The sequence below is a fragment of the Podarcis liolepis genome (assembly GCF_965112155.1).
Source record: "Podarcis liolepis genome assembly, chromosome: 1".
Taxonomy (NCBI): domain Eukaryota; kingdom Metazoa; phylum Chordata; class Lepidosauria; order Squamata; family Lacertidae; genus Podarcis; species Podarcis liolepis.
In genome coordinates, this window is record NC_139554.1 from 3,984,562 (window position 1) to 4,001,070 (window position 16,509).

Genomic DNA, 16,509 nt, shown 5'->3' on the forward strand with positions numbered 1-16,509 from the left:
CGAGGGCTTGCCGATCAGAAGGTCGGCGGTTCGAATCCCCACGATGGGGTGAGCTCCCATTGCTCGGTCCCTGCTCCTGCACACCTAGCAGTTCGAAAGCACGTCAAAGTGCAAGTAGATAAATAGGTACCGCTCCGACGGGAAGGTAAACGGCGTTTCCGTGCGCTGCTCTGGTTCGCCAGAAGCGGCTTAGCCATGCTGGCCACATGACCCGGAAGCTGTCTGCGGATAAACGCCGGCTCCCTCGGCCAATAAAGCAAGATGAGCGCCGCAACCCCAGTCGGTCACGACTGGACCTAATGGTCAGGGGCCCCTTTACCTTACCTTACTCAAATGTTCAGAAAACTTGTAGGAATTTTAATTTATTTTAGTCTATTGTGGCTTGAACTTTTTGCATGTTTTAAACTATGGTTTTGATTTTTCAAAAAGTTATCATCTTATTGTTTTATATTTTTTGGGAACCGCTTTGAGGCCCCCCCTAAATATAAATTTTATGAAACATATAAAATAAATAAATATTGTTTCATAAATTAACGGAGTCCTTGTGAACTGGCGCCAAGAAAATCTGGTGTTTCTGAACCAAGAGAGACGGTTCATTTTTGCTCAGATTAGTTTCCTATGCACGATTGGAAATGGCCTCGTGATTCACACCCGTGTCTTCTCATTTGAACCCGGGCTTCAAGGCGCTCACTAGCTGAAGCAGAGATGAGTTCTGAGAAGTTACGGGCTGTCCATGTTCACAACACACATTGAAAGCACCACAATACCACTTCAAACTATCACGGCTCCCCTCAAATAATTCTAGAAACTGTAGTTTGTGGAGGCCGCTGAGAGGTGTTAGGAAACTTGTATGCCCCTCCCGGAACTATAATTCCCAGAGTGGTTTAGCAATCAATCCCTCTGAAGAGGGAACCCTGGGAACAGTGGCTCTCCAAGGGGAATATGAATCTCTCAGCACCCTTAATGAACTACAGTTCCCAGAATTCCTGGGGGGGGGTGGGTTCCTGACTGCTTAAAGTGGTAGCATAATGCTTTCAATGGAGCTTGGATGTCAAAGTCTCAGGGATTCTTTCAGCTAACATTCCTGCATTGCAGGGGGTTGGACTAGATGACCGCTGGGGGTCCCTTCCAACTCTACAACTTCTATGATTCCTCACTTACCTGCAAGTCTGCCAAGGCCTCCGTTCCCCAGGCCAGCATCTTCTTCAATCTCCTCCAGTTCTTCTATGTCCAGCCCCAGCTAAAGAGCCACATATAGAGATTTGTTTATTTCAGTTATAGCCCACATTTTACTCCAAGGTGCAGCGCACACGGTTTCCCCTCTCCCATCTCATTTAATCCCCACAACCACCTTGCAAGGTAGCTCAGGCTGAGAGGTAGCGATTGCCCCTAAGGTCACAAACAATGAGCTTCATCCCCAAGTGGCAGATTTGAACCTGGGTCTCCCAGGTCCCGGTCCAAAACTCTAACCACTAAACCACGCTGCCTCTGTGCAAAACGCTCCCAAGAGTTGTGTTTCAAGCATCAGTGAAGCCCCACAATACACACACCCCTGCAAAAATGGGAACGGAAGGTGGCCCAACTGTCAAAATCAGACGTTTTTTGCAGCAGGCAGGATGAGGCCTGTTACACAACACAACTGCACAATTTGTTCTGGGAGGGTGCAAGTGATTTAGGCACCGTTTAGATCAGCCCTGGGCCATTAACGGAAATAAATCTAACGGCAAAAAGGAGGCAACCAAGCCTCTGGGAAATTCAGCCAAGTTCCCCCGCCTGGCGCCTGTAAGTTTTCAGAGTCTTGTACTACCAGCTGTCGCTTTCAGGATTAGTTTTATTTTTTAAAGGTGAAGGGGAATCGCATCTGTGTGCGCACGCAAGGGGGGAAACATTGTGTGAATGGGTGTTCAGAGGCAGATCCGACTTGCCAACGGATTTGCAAAACCAGGAACTTCTAGGAAGAGGCTCAGACTTCCTCGACTCCATCCCATGACCAGATCCGTAAGGAGATAAATTTATTTCACTTCTCAGTGGTTTCAAATTACTCTTTCTCCTCTCGATTCTGACCTGGGAACAAGAACCAACTTCAGAAGCTTACATCTGCGCCAGCCCATGTTAAAGACGGCCTGACATTTGAGATGCAACTTTCGTCTGCCAGTGTGGGGAGTCAAACCCTTGTCTCCCAAATCCGGCACCCTTTCCGCTCCAAGGCAGGAGCGTCCAAGCTACCTGCTTTCTGGAATCGCTTCCCATACTGGCTCATTTGCCAAAGAAATGAAGTCTGGACAATGAGGTCCAGCTCCAAGGGCCTTCTGGCAGTTACCTCAATGTGAGAGGTGAAGCTACTGGGAACCAGGCAGAGGGTCTTCTTGGTAGTGGCGCTAGCCCTGTGGAATGCCCACCTGTCAGATGTCAAGGAAATAAACAACTAACTGACTTTTAGAAGACATTTGAAGGCAGCTCTGTATAGGGAAGTTTTCAACGTCTGACGTTATACTGTGTTTTAATTTGTTAGAAGCTGCCCAGAGTGGCTAGGACAACTCAGTCAGATTGGTGGCTGCTGCTGCCAATAATAATAATAATAATAATAATAATAATAATAATAATAATAAATTTTATTCCCCTCACAAACCTATTATTACAGTGGTACCTCTGGATACAAACGGGATCCATTCCAGATCCCCATTCGCATCCTGAAGAGAACACAACCCGCGTCTGCGGGTCGCGATTCGCCACTTCTGCGCATGACATCATTTTGAGCGTCTGCGCATGCGGCAAAACCCGGAAGTAACGCGTTCCGTTACTTCCAGGTTGCCGCGGAGCACAACCTGAAAACGCTCAACCTGAAGCAACTCAACCTTAAGCAGAGGCTTGACAACCATATGTCAGGAGTGCTCTGATGGTGTTTCCTGCTTGGCAGGGGGTTGGACTCGATGGCCCTTGTGGTCTCTTCCAACTCTATGATTCTATGATTCTATGAACTTTAACCCGAGGTATGACTGTATTAAAAACAACACAGAATCAGACATTAAAAACTTCCCTAAAAAGGGCTGCCTTCAGTTATCTTTTAAAAATAAAATAGTCGTTTATTGCCTTGACATCTGCTGGGAGGGCGTCCCACAGGGTGGGCGCCACTACCGAGAAGGCCCTCTGCCTGGTTCCCTGTAACCTCACTTCTCACAGGGAGGGAACCGCCAGAAGGCCCTCGGCGCTGGACCTCAGTGTCCGGGCTGAATGATGGGGGTGGAGACTCTCCTTCAGGTATACTGGACTGAGGTCATTTAGGGCTTTCAAGGTCAGCACCAACACTTTGAATTGTGCTCGGAAATGTGCTGGGAGCCAATGTAGGTCTTTCAAGACTGGAGTTATGTGGTCTCGGCGGCCGCTCCCAGTCACCAGTCTGGCTGCTGCATTCTGGGGTAGTTGCAGTTTCCGGGTCACCTTCAAAGGTAGTCCCACGTAGAGCGCATTGCAGTAGTCCCCCCTTCCCCCCCCTTACCTGATAAATTGCCTCATCGCAGGCGTTCTGCAATCCCAGGTTTATCATGGTGTTCTGCAGAGTCCGGCCCATGTAGAACTCCAGGGAAAGGTAGTAAACTCTCTGGAAAGGAAGAAGAAATAGTCATTTCTATTGCAACTTGCCAGGATTGGAGAAGCAAGCTGGAGTTTGAACCCCGGGTCCTCTGCATAAAAGGCGGGAGCAGAGTCCTTCCCTTAGGAAGTGATCCTGAACACGCACTCTTGATATATCGAGTTTTCAACTGTAGGGGTGCAGATATCCAGAGTGTGGGGGGTCAGGTGGAATTGCTATGAGGAATTGTGAAATATGGAACAGGCCTATGAAAGAATTGCAGTGACTGGGTTTGATTCATTGACAATCGTTTCTGAGCGAATCCCACAAGCCTCTCCACCTCTGCCATTTGCTTTCTCTACACCTGACAGGCACGTATAAGCATTCTGAAACACAGGCCAGTTGCTTCATCAGGCAATCCTCAGTACAAAGTAGGTTACTTTGGTGTAGTTTAATCTTTAGATAGATCTTAAGGGCCAGGAAGAGAGTTCACAAGGAGATGGTAAATACTGCCATCCTGTCTCTCCTGTTTATGCCTGTTTATGACCTCCGGGGTTTTGCTGAATGAATTTTATTCCTCCTTTTACTCCTATTTTATTTACTCTGGACTACTATGCATGCTCAAGTAGGAAATAGTTTCTTTGTAGTTGGACCTTGCCAACAAAGGTCCGTATAGTTAAAGCTATGGTCTTTTCACTGCGTGGAAGTGAGAGCTGGACCATAAAGAAGGCTGATCGCCAAAGAATTGATGCTTTTGAATTATGATGCTGGAGGAAACTCTTGAGAGTCCCACGGACTGCAAGAAGATCCAACCTCTCCATTCTGAAGGAAATCAGCCCTGAGTGCTCACTGGAAGGACAGATCCTGACGCTGAGGCTCCAAGACTTTGGCCACCTCATGAGAAGAGAAGACTCCCTGGAAAAGACCCTGATGTTGGGAAAGATGGAGGGCACAAGGAGAAGGGGACGACAGAGGATGAGATGGTTGGACAGTGTTCTTGAAGCTACCAGCATGAGTTTGACCAAAGTGCGGGAGGCACTGGAAGGCAGGAGTGCCTGGCGTGCTCTGGTCCAGGGGGTCACGAGGAGTCGGACACGACTAAACAACAACAGTTTTAACTTTTGACTTTGTCCCACGTGGGGTTTTTGAAATGCTCAGAGGAAATCTGATTGGTTCTTACAAACACTGTGTAAAAAGTTATTTTGTGAATAAAACGACCTGGGCCGAGGGGTGGAGAGGAATTATTATTGGCACTCCTCCCAGAGTCTTGCTGGTCAAGCCTCGTGTGTGTTCTATTAATCAGAGTCCAATCTTTCCTTTGCTTTGGGAAAGCTACATTCAGCAAACCATGGAGATTGTATTATAAAGGGAAGGAGAAGAGAAGAGCCGGCAGACCTAGACAAACCACAAGCCACCAGCAAGGATCAATTTGACGCAATTCATTCTCTGCCAGACATGTGCTTCGCATTCCAGGAACATTTCCCCCACCAAACTTACTCCATTCCGTCACGGTTTGTACATCGGTGAGCAAACAATCTTGTTGCCCAACACGCAGCAACCGTCTCCAGAGCCAAATGGCCGGGTTAGGATATCACCGTTTTGAGTTTGGCCCCAGCACGATTGGTGCAAACGACTGTCAGCCACCTTTAACAAAATAAAGATTACTGAAGCCTTAAAAATGACAGCTCTCCTTCCAAAAAAAAACAACAAAAAAACCCAGAAGCCTTTCTGTTAGGCATTATGTCCACTGAAATCCCAAAAAAAGCTTTAGAGCCATCTTTATGTTTGCAACCACGGCAGCCAGAATTCTGGTAGCAAAAAATTGGAAATTTGACTTAATTCCTATAAAGCTTGACCGACAGGTGAAGACGATAGAATACCTGGAACTTGTGAAAATGACAGGGAGGATAAGAGGGAACTCAAATCAGAAAGTGAGCAAAGTATGGACAATATTGAAATAATATTTAAAACAATATTGTGAAAATGCAATTCTCCTGACAGGTATAGACTGAATCTTGCATATTAAAGAAAATCATAAAAGTAAAAAAAATTCTTGATATGTAATAGATATAACAGGAAGTGCGTACAGGTTAGGATTATTTAGAAGGCACGACGAGGTGATTTGGAAGTCAAAAATATGTGTGATGTTAAATGAAGTGTGGTCAATTAATGTTTAGTTGTCATTGTGATATTGTTTTTGTCTGTTTGTGTTGTATGTTTTGCAATAAACATAATAATTTTTAAAAGGGGGGGGGAGAAAAAAGAAAATGACAGCTCTGGGAGACAGGGGCCGGGGAGCAATCCAGGGCCAGGTCTGCCATTTGGGGAGGGAAGGAAGTTGCAGGTGACGTGACCTGAGACACGCAGGTCCCCTGGGAGACCTGAATTCTGTGTTTTTATCTGGTATGAACCCGCTTTGTGTACAGTAACCACAAAAAAGGCATCCATAAATAAACCTGCCTTGATGCAGGTAGTTTTTCTGCCTGCCGTAGGGGTGATTTATTTGCTCTGCTTGGATAGTCGTAAACAGAACAAATCTTAGAAGGCACCCTATGTCTAAACCCTGTGGAACATCCACTGCTCAGAAAAGAGAGTCCACAGAAATCACTGGTATTCAAGTCAGGAGGAAACATAGGTAAAGGTAAAGGGACCCCTGACCATTAGGTCCAGTCGTGGCCGACTCTGGGGTTGCGGCGCTCATCTCGCTTTATTGGCCGAGGGAGCCGGTGTATATCTTCCAGGTCATGTGGCCAGCATGACTAAGCCGCTTCTGGCGAACCAGAGCAGCGCACGGAAACGCCGTTGACCTTCCCGCCGGAGTGGTACCTATTTATCTACTTGCACTTTGACGTGCTTTCAAACTGCTAGGTTGGCAGGAGCAGGGACTGAGCAACGGGAGCTCACCCCGTCGCGGGGATTCGAACCACCGACCTTCTGATCGGCAAGTCCTAGGCTCTGTGGTTTAACCCACAGCGCCACCTGCATCCCTATTCAAGTCAGGAGGAAACATTCAGTGCTAAAATATAGCCTGTTAAAATTCATAGGCTTATCCCTGCCTCTGATTGTCACTTCTCCAACGCTTATCAGGTGGTTTGGGGCAATTTTCATTACAGTGGTACCTCGAGTTACATACGTTTCAGGTTACAGACTCCGCTAACCCAGAAATAGTGCTTCAGGTTAAGAACTTTGCTTCAGGATGAGAACAGAAATTGTGCTCCGGCGGCGCGGTGGCAGCAGGAGGCCCCATTAGCTAAAGTGGTGCTTCAGGTTAAGAACAGTTTCAGGTTAAGAATGGACCTCCAGAACGAATTAAGTACTTAACCCAAGGCACCACTGTATTCTATTTCATTGGTTTTATCATCTATGAGGAGCATTTGCATGAGAAAGCAGGGCCAAAATCAAATAATTTAGCTGTGCAAGCTTTTAAGAGGATTTTTACTCCTGCAAGTGTTTGGGGCTCATCAGGACAGCTCTGGTCCCAGTTCCCACAGTGAGCAAATCCTTTGCTGTAAAGGTAAAGGGAAGGGAAGGTAAAGGACCCCTGGACAGTTAAGTCCAGTCAAAGGCGACTCTGGGGTTGCGGCGCTCTTCTCGCTTTTCAGGCCGAGGGAGCCGGCCTTTGTCCACAGACAGCTTTCTGGGTCATGTGGCCAGCAGGACTAAACAGCTTTTGGTGCAACGGGACACCGTGACAGAAACCAGAGTGCATGGGAAAGCCATTTGCCTTCCTGCCGCAGTGGTACCTATTTATCTACTTGCACTGGTGTGCTTTCGAAATGCTAGGTTGGCAGGAGCTGGGACAGAGCAATGGGAGCTCACCCCGTTGCGGGGATTCGAACCGCCAACCTTCTGATCGTCAAGCCTAAGAGGCTCAGTGGTTTAGGCCACAGTGCCACCCGCATCCCTTTCCCTTTCCCCTTTGCTGCAAAGCACAGCTCATTTTGGAAAGAATCACGGAGTTGAAAGGGACACCCAGGGGTCATTAGTCCGAACCCCCTAATTACAGGAATCACAGCCAAAGAATCCCTGGCCGATGGGAAGTCAACTTCTGTTGAAAAACCTACAAGGAAATAGCACCCACCCCTTTATGACTGAGTCCGTTCCCCTGGCAAATTGCTCTTGCCATCAGAAAGGTTCAGTCGGAATTTTCTTTCTTGCGATTTAGATCTGTTGGTTCGGTTCCCAGCCTCTGGAGCAGCAGAAAGCAAGCTTGCTTCATCTTAAAGCCCTTTGTGGCTTAGGGCCCTCATATCTACAGGACCACCTCTCCTGGTCTGCCCCACAGAGGACCTTAAGGTCCATGAATAACCATAGTTTAGAGGTCCCGGGCCTTAAGGAAGTCAGACTATCCTCCACCGGGGCCGGGACCTTCTTAGTGATGGCTCCGACCTGGTGGAGTGCTCTGTCCCATGAGACCAGGGCCCTGCAGGATTTAACCTCCTTCCGTCGGGCCTGTAAGACAGAGCTATTCCACCTGGCCTTTAATTTGAATTCAGCCTGATCTTTCATTTCCCTTCTCTTCCCTCCCCTTTTATGAAGATCACCCGCTCTGAGACCCCACAGCTAATTCTCCCCTGGTCTCCTTGCTGGCCCAAGTAGGACCAATTCAGCCAGCTAGCCCTGGGGATTATCTAATGCTTATTTCCCCTAAATTGATTTTTGAATTTTATTGTGATTCATGTTTTTATATTGTATTTTATGCTGCTTTTATAATTAAGTGTTTTAAATTTGTTGCTAGCCACCCTGAGCCCGGTTTTTGAACCGGGAAGGGCGGGGTATAAATAAAAAATTATTATTATTACACACCCTGGCACCTGATGTGAGCTATAAATGGTGGCTCAGGGCTCACCTCTGGGTCCCAACCGATGAGGCAGGACTGGACTTTTCTAAAGTTAAAATGGGAGGCAGGGTGGACGGTGGTTCTGGAAGTCTCTAGGATGAAACACCGAATCAAAGATGGGAGCTGGAGAAAGGGCAGATTAGGAGCAAAGCTGTCTCAGCAGAGAGCCTGTCCACCTCACTTGAGAAAGGGCTTCCGACTGATGTCACAAATGGGATTACTCCTTAATCTACCAGGCTAAAGCTCTGCATTAAAGGCCGTTAACAGTCCAAAACCTGACTGAAGAGATGGTTAAGTCAATCCAATTCGAGGAGGGCAACCAGCTATTCCACGCTGGATTTAGATCTGCTTTTCAGCCTATCGCTTTTCAGGATTGGCAGTGACAAGGTCTCTTCCAGCCCTATTAAGAAGCGTATCATTCAAAGCTGGAGAAGGCAGGGATTGAATTTGAGACCTTCTGGGTGCAAGGCATGGATTCTGCTAATAAGCCAGGCTCAGTCCTCACCACCATGAAATCCACAAGTTAGGAGGGAGAAGAAATTCTATTCCGTTTTCACTTTTTGTGCTTTTTGGGGGCATAGCATTTTCATTAAGGCTTTGTCATATTGAGATACTGTAAAAACAAGGTGATCTAAACAAAAAGAGAAGCAGAAAGAGAAAAGGAAGGAAGTTATATGGCTTTAGTAGAAACATTATAAGGATTTAAGTATAAATAGATTAATAGAGTATTAAAGGAAAAATAAGGTTAGAATGAGTTAAGATAATTATAGGATAGAAAACAGAGGAAGATGGAAAGGAATTGCTGAAATAATTAACAGAAGTGGAATACAAAAAGGGAGGTGTGAGGAGGTCGTGGAAATAAGTGAATGAAAGATGGGATAATGAAATTGTTTGATTTATTTTATTGTTTTTGTTTTGTAATGTTAGTTTAATGTATTGCATTGTATTGTCTTTTTAGTGTTTAAATTTTTGGAAAAGTAATAAATATTATTTTTAAAAAAGAGAGAGAAAAGCAAGGTCTCACGCAAAGGTAGCTCACCTGGAAGCTTCCCTTTCTTCTCCCAGCCTCCCACCCTGGGAGATCTTCCCTTCTGCCTCTCCTGCAGTCTTTCTTCAACCATCTGTCACCTTCATGTGCCTACCCTCATTGACCCAGAGTAAAAGGTAAAGGGACCCCTGACCATTAAGTCCAGTCGTGGCCGACTCTGGGGTTGCGGCGCCCATCTTGCTTTATTGGCCGAGGGAGCCGGCGTACAGCTTCCGGGTCATGTGGCCAGCATGACTAAGCCGCTTCTGGAGAACCAGAGCAGCACATGGAAACGCCGTTTACCTTCCCGCCTATTTATCTACTTGCACTTTGATGTGCTTTTGAACTGCTAGGTTGGCAGGAGCAGGGACCGAGCAACGGGAGATTCGAACCGCCGACCTTCTGATCGGCAAGTCCTAGGCTCTGTGGTTTAACCCACAGCGCCACCCGCGTCCCTTTTGACCTAGAGTAGAGGGCATCAAATGCAAGGAGAATTGTAGGGTTGGAAGAGTTGTAAACAAAATCTGCCCTTCTTCCCTTATGGGGGACACAAGAGCCCTTAAAGAGTCCTTTGTAGGTTCTCCATCGGTCAGAGAAAATAAGAAGTCAACCAGAGAATATTTAGAAGCAAAGCAGCTCATAAGCCTGACCTTTCTTGAACTGCTGCAACAGGGTGCTCCCCTCACACACAGGAAAGGAGAAGGACCCAGAACCAAGGTGTGCCGGCCCTTATATAGACATTTTAAATTCCCTGCCCTGGAGCTCAAGACCACCCCTCCATACATCATACATACATCACAGAAGGGGTGTAACCCAAGACCGCCCCCTACAAACATCATACCTACATCACAGAAAAGGCGGTCTACAACAGAAATCTGAGTGCGTTGTTTATCTCCTATCTGCCAGGTTATCTGAGAATGCCTTATCTGATTGCCTTTCCTGGTAGTCTGGCCATTCCTTTCAGATGGTGATTTCCAAATTCCTAAGACAATGGGACGCTTCCCTCACCCCCTCCCTCCTTGCAGAGAAAGCATTTGGTCAGCTTGGGAGTCAAAATGGTTTCAGGTCAGTCTTCCTGTGCTGCTCCAGACATGTGGTCCACATATCTATGTACGTGCTTGGTTGGTACATTTATTTTATATATATATATGACCTTAATTTTTTTATTTCGGAAGGTGCCCTGAGGATCATCTAATCTAGGCATGTTCAACTCCCAAGAGACTGTGATCTGCTCCCGGTATTAAAAAACTGGCAGTGATCTACCCATTGGAGGGAGGAGGAGCGTGTATGGGGTGGGTGGATTGGCCAGAGTTGCTGAGGTTTTTTGGGGGAAGATTGCACAGAGGGGTTTTTTTAGCTACCCCCCCCTGTAACTTTTTGAACACAATAAGGATCCCATGATCTGCCAGGATCAGCCAGGGATCTACCTGATCTAGTCCAACCCCCTGCAATGCAGGAATATGCAGCTGTCCCTTACAGGGATCGAACCTGCAACCTTGCCATTGTGAGCACCATGCTCTAACCAACTGAGCTATCTAGGTGGAAAAGGAAAACAGAGCAAAACTAAACAAAGCAAAAGCAAAGGGAGGGAGGAATAATAATAACAATAGAATGGAAAGAGAAATAAATAAAGTAGACTTCTGCAATCCTGTTTGCAATTTAAAGAGAAACCACCTACGTAATTTGCACTTCTAGCGGCCCGTCTAGTCCGGCATCCTATTCTGATAGGAATATGAGAATATTCCTGATATTGGTGCCAACCAGATGCCCCCATGGGAAACTGTCAGGCGGCGAGGTGGTTGCTCACGAGTAACCAGGCAGGACTCCGACCTGTCATTTGCAGGTTTTTATTTGTGCAAACTATTTACAGTGCAGGACCACAAAGTTCATGTCCGTCTTAGTCACTTGCAGATTCCGGGAGTGGCCCCTTCCGGCTTTCCCCCCCCCCCAACATAAGAACTTGGACACCCCAAATCTCTGCCTCCCCTCCTTCCGTTTCACCCCTCTGCGCAAGGAGGGAGAAAGTGTGTGCCTCCTGGCTGGCCGTGCTAGGTGAGGCACTTAGGATCTCAGTAACCTCCACCTCCAACCTTCCCTCCACCCGGCTACCTCTTTCCCCCTCTGCTCCGCTGGAGGTGTGGTTTTCCTTACTGCCAGACGAGAAGCTGCTTCTCAGAATCTGCGGAGTATCTCCCTGCCTCCCTCCCCGTTCCGATGGCAGTCTCCTGACAGAAACCAGCAAGGCGCAAGAACAGTTCTCCGCTCCTGGGATTTCCAGCAACTGAGATTCAGAAGCTCTGCTGCCTCCAAGCCTCCAACTTAAACCCAGCCATCCTTCAAAATCCGCATTTTGTGAGGCAGCCCTCCAACCAGCACCGGCAAACATGGAGGCATTCACAAAAAGTGCGCGTAAAAATGTGCAAACCTAGACAGCATCTTAAAAAGCAGAGACATCACCTTGCCGACAAAGGTCTGTCTAGTTCAAGCTATGGTTTTCCCAGTAGTGATGTATGGAAGTGAGAGCTGGACCATCAAGAAGGCTGATCGCCAAAGAATGGATGCTTTTGAATTCTGGTGCTGGAGGAGACTCTTGAGAGTCCCATGGACTGCCAGAAGATCAAACCTCTCCATTCTGAAGGAAATCAGCCCTGAGTGCTCACTGGAAGGACAGATCCTGAAGCTGAGGCTCCAAGACTTTGGCCACCTCATGAGTAGAGAAGACTCCCTGGAAAAGACCCTGATGTTGGGAAAGATGGAGGGCACAAGGAGAAGGGGATAACAGAGGATGAGATGGTTGGACAGTGTTCTCGAAGCTACCAGCATGAGTTTGACCAAACTGCAGGAGGCAGTGGAAGACAGGAGTGCCTGGCGTGCTCTGGTCCATGGGGTCACGAAGACTAGACTAAATGACTAAACAACAACAAAAATGTGGAAACTAGCATGAAAGGTGAGTGATAAAGAGGGCTGGGTCAAAGACTCAAGTTCCCTGCCTAAGAGACTGTCAGTGTCCGAGTAGGGAGAGACCTGGGTGCTGAAGACATCCCACTTATTTGTGTTAGAGACATTACACAAGGCACATCTTGCACAACTGTGTCATGTGTGCGTATATAGCCAGGTCCCCAAAAGCAACAGGAGGACAGCCTTGCAGGGTACCTGAGCTGCTGCTTTTTGTCCTGCCACACACATTGCCAAGCAGAACACTCTGATCTCGGACCTCACCCTTGCTGGAACAATGGCGCCGGTTTCACCTGGGAACATTGCCTTTCCCCCTTGAGGACTGGCGGCATGCAAAGGCATGTGGCTCTTGCAATTCAACCAAGGACGGCACATCCATCACCACCTCAAGCCTGTCTGTTTTTCCAAGGACCACACCTAACACTGCCAGGTGAGAGTCTTCAAGAAGCAGTCAAGGGGTGATTTACACACCTGCACGGACCCACTGCCGATTTATTAATCACCTTCTAAATCACCGCGCCAAGGCAATTTCCATGTACAATAATTTAAAGATGTTAGATCCTGTAACTCCTTGATTTTTCAGCATGGGAACTTTGCCCCTGCTTATTTTAAAAATATGTATCTCACCTGTTCAAGAAACAAAGGCCTGCTAGCAATCAAAAGCATGTTATATAAACTATGGAATGATCCACAATTTACCAAATCATAAATAGAAATCTGAGTCCCGATGGACCAGCTAAGCAAGAGGCTGCTGGACACCAGGCCAACGTTAGTTCAGGTTGGTGGTCATCACTGCCTACTGTGGCAAGGAGTTCCACAGCCCAACTGTGTCAAAACAGCAATAAGAGCCGCTTTCTGGCTTCGCCCGCATGTCTCACCTTGGGGTCCTTCTCGTAGTAGTACTGCTGTGTGCGGATCCACCTGCCCACCAGGTGATCGCGGACGGTGTGGGCCAGGGCAAAGTAGTAGTCACGATGGGTGGCCACATTGCGGTCTTTGACCAGGGTGAAGTGGAGGTGCCGGTTGAAGCCTTTCTTCAGCTCCGCCACGTTCTCCACGCCGACGATGCCACGGATGCTGATCTGCTTGCGCTTCTCCTGGTCCGTCAGAGGGCGAGACATGGCTGTCGGAGGAAGGAGACGACAGCGCTGGGTGCCCTTCGCACAATACGGGCCAGCCGCCCAGAGAGAGAGAGCGGCCGGGAAGGCACTGACCTCTGGAGCTCCCGGCCAGTGACCGGGTACAGCCCTTTCCTGTTCAGGCCAGCCTCCCTCCTGTTCTGCCTCCCTCCGTGGGGCTGAGAAGCGACTGAATGAAGGGAGGAAGAGCAGGAGGAGTTTGGTTTAAAAGTGAGCTTGGCTCTGAAAGAAGCAGCTGGGAGACTGCCCCCTTCCTGGACACAGGTGGAATTAGGGGTTTGGGCTGGCGTTTAAATTCCTTTTCTTCTTTTTTAGTTAGATCATTTCTATTAATTTTCCAAATAAAAGACATCCAATTAACATATCAAATCATAATCCAACAAAACTAAAATAAAAAGGTCAAATTATCATCCGAATTGTAATTATTAATTGTACGACTTCCCATAGTCTGAACCTTGAAGAATGTCCAAGTCTCAATCCTGCCTTTCGTCGATATTTCCACATCTCGATGTTAACTCTCCAATTAAGTTCCTAAACTTAAATTACAAAATTACGTAAGTTTCACCTTTTTTTTTTTTTTTGCATCCTGCGGGTTCAGGTTGAGTGGCGCGCTTCTATGAGAGGTGCAGGAGATTGGGGGGGGGGGAGGCTGGAAACCGGGGGAGGGAGCCGACGTCAGTTATTGCAAACACTGCATTGGCAACCGGGTTTGCTAAGGTGCATATTGGGGTTGCAAAGGTGGGAAATCAGAGCTTGGGGTGCACCACCTCAGATTGCAAAGGCAGGCTTACATGATGGAATACTCTTACATATGAACACCCACACACCCTGTACCTAGGCAGCTGGCATGTCATATAATAATAATAAAAATATTTTTTTAATTTATACCCTGCCCTTCCCGGTTTAAAAACCAGGCTCAGGACGGCTAACAGCAAATATAAAACACTGATTAAAATGCAACTTAAAAACAGCATAAAATACAACATAAAATGCAGCATCAACATCAATAAAATTCAAAAATTCAGGGGTCATTGGGGGGGGAGGACCCAGTCAGTAGACATCAAATGATCACCAGGGCTAACTGGCCAAGTTAACAGGGCCAGCAAGGAGACCAGGGAAGAATTTAAATGTGAGGTCCCAGAAAGGGTTTCTTCATAGAATAGGAAAGGGAAAGGGGAATAGAGGATCAGGCTAATGCAAATTGAAGGCCAGGCGGAATAGCTCTGTCTTACAGGCCCTGTGGGAGGAGATCAAGTCCTGCAGGGCCCTAGTCTCATGTCAGGCAGAAGGGGGTCTAGAAGAGTATTATTTTATAGGAACTCTCAACTGCAGCCTGAAGTGTTCTGCCCAAACCCAGATTACATGCTTCAGTGCTAACCAGGCCAGTCACAATGACAGAGAAAACATTTTCTGCCCAAAAAAGACGGGAAGTTGCCAGGCAGCAACTTTAGACACAGCAAGAAAAGAACCTCAATTTCCTCCTTCCTTTTTGCACACGAGTCCTGGATCCCCATTTGGGCTTTCATGAAAGCCCAGATAAATTGGTTGCAGCACAATGGGCTACGTCTCTCTCCAAACCCCTTTGGACTTTGGTCAGTTCACAGAATCCTGGAGTTGGGAGGGACCCTGAGGGTCATCCAGTCCAACCCCCTGCAATGCAGGAGACTTTTGCCCACTGTGGGACTCGGAGACCCTGAAGAGTCTCATGCTATCCCAGTGCGAATATTTTATTTCCGCTTTGGTTATTGCAATCTATATCTTGCCCTTCGTCCCAAAGGAGTCCAGGGTGGCAAGCAACACCATTTGCAAACATGAGTAGCCCCAAATCTAAGCACGCTTACTCCGAATTAACTCCCACTGCGTTCTATGCGGCTTACTCTCCGGCAAGTAAGTGCGTCCACGGAAGCGCAGCGTCACTTCTGAGCTGCCTCTATGGGGGAAAGATTGAGACCTTTAAAGCGGATGAGGGGCTCTTTCCCCCCAGGGAACGCGCATCCGACGGAAGCGTTCACACTCCTCTTGCGGACCTCAGAAGTGCAACACGCCTCTTTCAGAGTCACCTGTGAACTGTGGGTTTTTTGCCTGGCAGGCAAGGAAAATCACTTAAACAGAACCGCCTGCACTCTTCCCTTCCACTCTTCCGTGGGGAGTTGGGGGGGGGGCAAAACATCCTTGAAGAAAGTTGACCCCCCTGGAAGATTCGAGGTGCGCGCATGAGTCGGGGGGGTCCCCCTCCACCCCAAGGAAGTGCCTCCTTGCACCCGAGAAAGTTCAGAGCCAACCGCTTACCTCGCTTCTACCCTGTGCGCTTTTACGCACCGTTTGCAGCAGCGCCCACCCGGACCGCTCCCCTTTCTCTCCTTGCGCGCTTACTTGCGAGGGGCAGGGGGGCACGCTCCCCGCCCCCAAATGCCCCCAAAACTTTCTCCCCTGGGGCGTGTCCTGCAGGACTTTCCCTTGCTTCCTGCCCCCCAGGGAGCTACGCCAAGCAGGACAAGCGCAGCGACAGGCGTCGCCCATCGCGAAGCATTTACCTGCGCTGGATCCCGGGGCGTCGGAGGATGGTGTCCCCTCTCTTTTCGGGGTTCGGTGCTGCGCAAAGGCGCTTCGAGGATCTTTCCCGGAAAGAGCCAAGGCCCGCCCCCGCCCCTCTTTTTATAGGCTGCCATTGGCCGAGGCGGACGCCTGTTAGCCCCGGGACCCCGCCTCCTAATCGCTGGACAGGGAAGTTTTCTTGCCCGAAGGGGCGGGCGGAGCAGCGCAGCCCTGGAATGGGGAAGCGAGGCGGGATCGGGCTCCGGACTGGCTGCCGCCCCTCCCGCGGCGCTCCTTCTTCCCTCCCCAGCCGCTTTGGCGTTGCTCCGGTTGCAGGAGGGATGGCAGGCGCAGCCAGGAGTTTGCCAGGCCCCGAGGGCAGGGCAGGGCGGGCAGGCAGGCAGGCAGGGACGTGAAGCGGAAATCGGCGGCCCTCACCCCCCTC

General features: G+C 48.5%; 1 protein-coding gene across 1 annotated transcript in view; it reads right to left on the reverse strand.

Moving 5' to 3' along the window:
* Window positions 1-16,286, reverse strand: part of PYGL (glycogen phosphorylase L) — a 60,769-nt gene extending 44,483 nt beyond the window's left edge. Inside the window, exons 1-4 of the mRNA XM_083514772.1 lie at window positions 16,064-16,286; window positions 13,269-13,513; window positions 3,497-3,598; window positions 1,162-1,240 (exon numbers count right to left, since the gene is read on the reverse strand). Of these exons, the coding sequence (XP_083370898.1) occupies window positions 1,162-1,240; window positions 3,497-3,598; window positions 13,269-13,511 (424 nt within the window). The 5' untranslated portion in view covers window positions 13,512-13,513; window positions 16,064-16,286. The remainder of the gene's footprint in view (window positions 1-1,161; window positions 1,241-3,496; window positions 3,599-13,268; window positions 13,514-16,063) is intronic.
* Between the last annotated feature and the right edge of the window lie 223 nt (window positions 16,287-16,509).